Source organism: Nicotiana tabacum, chromosome 8 (genome assembly GCF_000715075.1).
Source record: "Nicotiana tabacum cultivar K326 chromosome 8, ASM71507v2, whole genome shotgun sequence".
NCBI lineage: Eukaryota > Viridiplantae > Streptophyta > Magnoliopsida > Solanales > Solanaceae > Nicotiana > Nicotiana tabacum.
In genome coordinates, this window is record NC_134087.1 from 63,711,102 (window position 1) to 63,717,405 (window position 6,304).

A 6,304-nucleotide genomic window follows, 5' to 3' on the forward strand; every position below is an offset into this window, starting at 1 on the left:
AAAGAAAGACTGTCTATTTTTAATAATAGAAATATTTTAGAACTTTGAATTAAGTTACTCAAATCTTTCATATTAGTAAATAATATTTTTTACAATAAGATCCATGGTAACACATTGTAAATACGTGGCTATCATCTTAGTAACTTAAATTTTTTTACCAATGTAAATATTAGTACTCCGTATTATATTTTATAAGATAACTAAATTACACACAAAAAGAAGAAAAAAAAATCAATGTAAATATTAATATTACATTTTATAGGATAACTACAGTATAAGCCAAAAAATAAAAAAGGTCCCTTGTTAAAATTTGGCTTTATGCCACAAATTTTATTGATATATTCTTGGGCTTATTATGCTAAAGGGACCTCCATTTTTTCTTACACTTTAGTCAATAGTTCTTACGTAATTGTGTACAGTTGCTTTTGACAAATTAGTCATAATTTATCGAGTCATTCGTATGTTGCAACTTGGTTTTTGTTTGCATGTTTGTTGGATATATTTGCATATGCAGATGAACTAGATTACATATAAAAGAGAAAATTTCATATTAAAATAACTGGGCTGCCTTCTTTTCAACTTTATAGCCCATATTTCAATTTACAATTGAATAGACCAAAAATTAGAGGCCCATATCCGAAAAAGGGGCGTTATTTTCGTTTTTGGGGAGTAAGAAGCGGGTTTTTCTTTGTTTCAGCTGGATTTTCTCTGATTCTTTCCAATCTTCTTCCCCAAATACTACAAAAACGAGATCTTGCGATCAATGCAGCTCCAAACACCCTAGAATTTCTTTTTCATCTCGAATTTCTTCAATTTTTTTGCTACAAATCAGCGCAATTCTCATTTTTTCCTGTAATTTTGATTTCAGTTTTTTGTTCGATGGAGCTTTTTCCAGTTTACGTTCTTCATAGTGGTGAATGGGAAGAAAACAAGTTTATCAATTTCGTCAGCGATTGTGTAATAATCGAGTCGACATTCAGCTACAACAATTTAGTTGCAGCTACTTCGGAACAGATTAGGATCGATAGTGAGTTAAACACAATAGAGATTAACTTTCTCCCAAATGATGGTTTGCAACCGATTCTGATATACAATGATACAGTGTAAAAGTGTATATCGAATTAAAGAAGAAAAACTTGAATTTCACTGAATATACCTTGTTTGTGACGGTGAAAGAGATTTATGATAATCGTTTGGTTGTTACAAGTTCCAGTTGTTTGGTTGCTACAAGTTCAAGTTGTTTGGTTGTTACAAGTTCTAATTCTATAGATGTATCCATAATTGATAGCACTGAGATTATGCCTGATATCAAATTAATTGAAAACACGAAACTTAGTGAAAATACGGGTATAATAGATAATATGTTGAACGAATTTGTTGAGGAGGATCAAGTTTATAAAGATAAAGAGACAGTTATGAATGTGATGAAGAACTTGGCTGTACATGAGAGGTTCCAATTCAAGGTGAAGAGATCTAGTGCAACAAGGTATGTCATTAATTGTATATTCTGTTATATATATGTATACATATGTATAAATTAGTATATATTTGTATATAGGTATAAAAATTAGTATATATGTAGTTATGTTTTTGTATACAAGTGTATTTAGAAGTTGAATGATCTTTAATCCTAGGTATCACCTTATGTGTGTGGATGACAATTGTGCTTGGAGTTTCAAATCTTCTGTCGTTTTCAAGGCAAACATATTCAAAGTGAGAAGTTACAATAATAATCACACATACGGCTATGGTGAAAGATACTTAACACAACGTCAAGCTACTTCGGGTGTAATTGCTAGTATAGTCAAGGATAAGTATGTTAATCCAAAAAAGTTTACACCGCAAATGATATAATAGAGGACATACAAAAGCAACACGGGATTGAAGTGAGCTACATGAAAGCATGGAGAGCTAAAGAGATAGCAATGGCAATGATAAGAGGGAGTCCGAGTGATTCATATAAGGAGTTGCCGAAGTATTTTTATATGTTGGAGCAAACAAATCCAGGAACGATTACAAAGTTGCACAAATCAGAAGATGAATGCTTTCTTTATGCATATGTTTCGCTATATGCATCTATCAAGGGCTGGGAGCATTGCAGACCGATAATGGTTGTTGACGGAAGTTTCCTTAAAGCAGCATATAAGGGTACCATCATGAATGCTTGCACACAGGATGGAGCTGGTGAGTTGACTGCATCTACCTTGTTTTTGCAGTTTGTATAATATTGTAGTTTCATGTATAAAAGTGTATAGGATTTCACAGCTGTTGTTTTTATAAAATTTGCAGTTGGTATAAAGTTGTATAATTGTGTATAACTGTGTATAAGATTTCTATAATTGTCTGAACCCTAATATCTATTTTATATAAACAGGAAAAATCCTTCCACTTGCATATGCAATTGTAGATTCAGAGAATAACAAATCTTAGGAATGGTTCTTTGTCCAGATAAAGGGTACTTTTGGAGTTAGGGAAGAGATGTGTATAGTTTCAGATAGAAATGAAAGCATCTTCAATGCCACAAAAGCTGTGTACCCAGAAGTACCACATTGTATTTGCATGTTTCACTTGTGGCAGAATGTAAAGTGCACATTCAAGAAACATCATAAACAATTGAAGGATATCTTCTTTGCTTTGGCTAGAGCTTACACGATAGAGAAGTTTGAGTACCATATGACAGAGATGTGCAAAATTGATCCGAGGGTGCAACCTTACTTGTTCGAAGTTGGCTACGAAAGGTGGTCTAGGGCATATTCCAAAGTGAAAAGGTCATGGTAATGACTTCCAATATTGCAGAGTCAATTAATGCAGCTAACAGGGATGCTAGAGAGTTACCAGTAATACGATTGCTGGAGTACATGACAAATTTTCTACAATAGTGGAACAACAAAATAGAAAAAGTGCAATGGAGACATCTACAGAGCTTGGTGAAAAGTATGACAAACTCCTTCGGGAAAATCTGATTGCATCGGAGCAAATGACGGTAAAATCAATCAAATATAATGATGCTTGGCACTACTGACTTGCATTTTACTGCTTGTATAAGTATGTATAACTCTGTATATTAATGTATAATATTCTTTAAATTTTTTTAAAAAAAAAACTTTTGCAGGTGAGCCCTGCTACGGAGCAGTTATATACTGTGTTTGAAGGGGTAAGGGGAAACATAGTGTGCCTTGAAGAGGGAACATGCAGTTACGGAAAATTTCAAATGGATGAACTTCCATGTCCGCATGCTTGGGCGGTTTTGAAGAACCAACAGCTGAAACCTGGATAGTATTGCTCTTTTTACTACAAGAAGGATAAACTCCTTAGAACTTATGAATTTCCAGTGAATCCGATACCAGATGAGAGTTTATGGGTAATCCCAATAGAGGTGATGGAAGATGTGGTCCTACCACCTAAAGGGAGAAGGAATGTAGGAAGGCCAAGAAAGGAAAGACTCAGACCTGCTTCAGAAAAAGAGTCTAAGAGGGCGTTTTCATGTTCTGTGTGTGGACAAGGTGATCACAATAAAAAAACATGTAGAAATCGACCAAAATAAATAGTTGGAAACATAACACTTCCTATTACAATTGTTGTCATGTTGAGTAGTTAAGTTTCACACACAATAGAGTTATAAATGTTGAGTAGTTAAGTTTCACAAGCAATTAAGTATTGAAGGGTGACGGGACAGATTCACTATTCGTTAAGCTTTTGAACTGGAAACATTAGATTTGTCCATTATTTAAAGCCAAAAAATTTCAAAATTTCCTGAAATTATTCCATAGGTGCAGATAATTTTTGCTATTCCTCATCAAGTGCGTGTGTATTTGTAAGTCTGTCATGCCATATGTTGAATTGTCCATCGCTGGTAACTCGGAAATGGGAGATTTGGTCTCCTTATATGATCTTGAATAATTATAGCTAGCTTTTGAGATTGCTTTAGGCCAAGGCACATTCTCTTATGAAAATATTCATTAAAATGTAATTCATTCACAGCCACAACGTGTAATGACTACCACAAATTACACAAAAATAAAAACATCTATAATATCCTTTAAGGTTATCTCACAAGTAGCAGAATAGTACTTAGACAAAACTATGCAACAACTCCTGATACATAGAAAAACTACAGTAAAATGGAAAAAACAGAACTATTTTCTCGGTCGTCCCCTCTTCCTCTTCCTGAAAAGTCTCCCTGTGATTTCATTACCACTAATTGCACCGGACTGCTATTTTTTCTTTCCATAATCCCACAACAAAGATCCCCACCTGGTGCGAAGTGTCTCAATGTCAAAATTATCTTTTCGAATTTCCTTACCAAGGATGAAATACTCAGCAAAGCCAGCAACAAAAGCACCACAATCACTGTAATTAAAAAGAAACAAATCAGATTCAAATAGGTACACTAATAGTAAAATAGTAAAACAATTGAGATTAACCTACCATTTGATCTGGTGGGGCACATTATTAACCAGATTAATCTGCAAAGCATCATAATGAGATTTATCGGTTTATGCACCATTATTCCAATCAATGCCCTTCTTCTCGACATAAAAATCAGAACTCTTCAAGAAGTAAGGTATCAAAATTGCATAAGGTAATGCAGCATCCAAAGCAAGTCTATCATTAATAGCTCCACGGTTAGAGTCATAGATGTGGATGCACCTATCTATGAACGTAAACAACCCCAAAACCCAATGGCCCAATTTTGCTCTTCCGCGCTTCACATAGATAGGGAATAAGACGTGGTCAACAGTGTGCCACAGTACATTTGCATCACAATAATATCCTCTAATGTACTCTTCTATCTCATGCCCTTTAGGAATCACTGAAGGATCTTCATTTACTTTGAAATCTTTATACATGGAGTTGATTTTGTTACCAAAGGCAAAGTCTGTTGTAGTAAACCGCATGGCAACACTCGGCCCATATTTTCCCCTCTTCCTCAAATAATAAAAGAGGAAATCCAAGTGCTGAGATAAGAAATAAAATAGAACAACTATCACTACCAGATTTTTTAAATATAGAAATTTATACACTATTATACAGAGATATACATATTTATACAAGGTTATACAATCTTATACAATATTATACTGTGATTATACAAAGCTATGTATACACTATGGGGGTCTCAAACAATAAAGATATGCAACAAATAAAAAAAGGCATTAGAACAGAAATTGATTAAATACCGTGTCAATCAAAGGTCGACCACAATATGCAAGTGAGTGAAACCAATCCTTCGTGGTCACATGACTCGAGCCAAAAGTAAAAGCTTCTGCAAGCTTATTTACTTCATCGGGATATATATTTTTGGCACTTCAAATCACAAAAAATAAAAAGTAATCAGAACTACATTCATTGACAAGTATAAAATCAGAACATGAAAGATTAAAGAAAGTAAAGATACCTTCGCCTCGTATCCATCCCATAATCAACAAACGCGCAAAACTCTTTAGCCAATGGCGACAATGGATCAAAATCATCAATTTCGATCATGAAAGGATGCTTGATATCAAAAATAAGCTTGTGCGCCGATCCTGATGCTCCCGAATCAAAAACTGGCAAATATGGAGATTTGGCATGTTTTTCTGGTATTTTCTGTCGAACTGACTGTTCAGGAGAAATGTAATCATCTTCTACGTCTATGATGGATTATTTGTGAAGCACAATTTGGGACATCTGTAGCGCAGCTAAATCTTCATCGCCAATGTCATCCCAAAATGTGCCACCCTTGACATCACCTATTGCCCCTTAGATAGAGAAAACAAATAATAAAAAACTTTAAAAATGAAGAAAAGAAAAATCAGACAAAAAAAGATAAAATGCAGAACAAATACCATGATCAACACCATCAGTAACTCCCTCGTCAGCTAGCACATTATCTTGATTCACTTGATTGACAAAGTCAGCAACAACATCATATTGATAGCCATCAAATTCGCCGAGACCAGATGTATTGTCATCAGACATGCGCTGAGGAATCTAATAAAAACAATAGAAAGAGAAGGCATGTTGAGTGATGATTCAGAGAATGCATAACTGTTGAGTGATTTGGTTTTATCAGTAAACAATTACCTTAGAATCAGTAACATCCTCCCTCGTTTGCTTGTTTTCCTTCATATTTAAAAAACTGAACACTTTTTCAAAGGAAGAAACTACATAATTACTGAGTGTCGTCACTGTATCAGTCAACTACAAAAAAAAGCAACAAAAGCAAATCAACAACCATGTTTATAACCAAAACACCATGTATATACAAAAAGTACTGATAAACTACAGAAAAGCTAAAGGTCAAATACCTTTCCAACAACAC

The 6,304-nt window shown here is 34.3% G+C and overlaps 1 protein-coding gene across 1 annotated transcript; it reads left to right on the plus strand.

The window, feature by feature from the left end:
• The first annotated feature begins 1,895 nt into the window (after window positions 1-1,895).
• Window positions 1,896-2,778, plus strand: LOC142163126 (uncharacterized). Its single transcript, XM_075220380.1, has 4 exons — window positions 1,896-2,184; window positions 2,290-2,292; window positions 2,375-2,403; window positions 2,449-2,778. Exons 1-4 carry the CDS (start codon window positions 1,896-1,898, stop codon window positions 2,776-2,778), a joined length of 651 nt encoding a protein of 216 aa, XP_075076481.1.
• Window positions 2,779-6,304: the final 3,526 nt, after the last annotated feature.

Coding starts and splice junctions, on each gene's coding strand:
- LOC142163126 (XM_075220380.1), top strand. CDS start 1,896: ATGAAAGCATGGAGAGCTAAAGAGATAGCAATGGCAATGATAAGAGGG. Junction 2,404..2,448: donor TTCCACTTGCATATGCAATT/GTAGATTCAGAG, acceptor TTCTTTGTCCAG/ATAAAGGGTACTTTTGGAGT.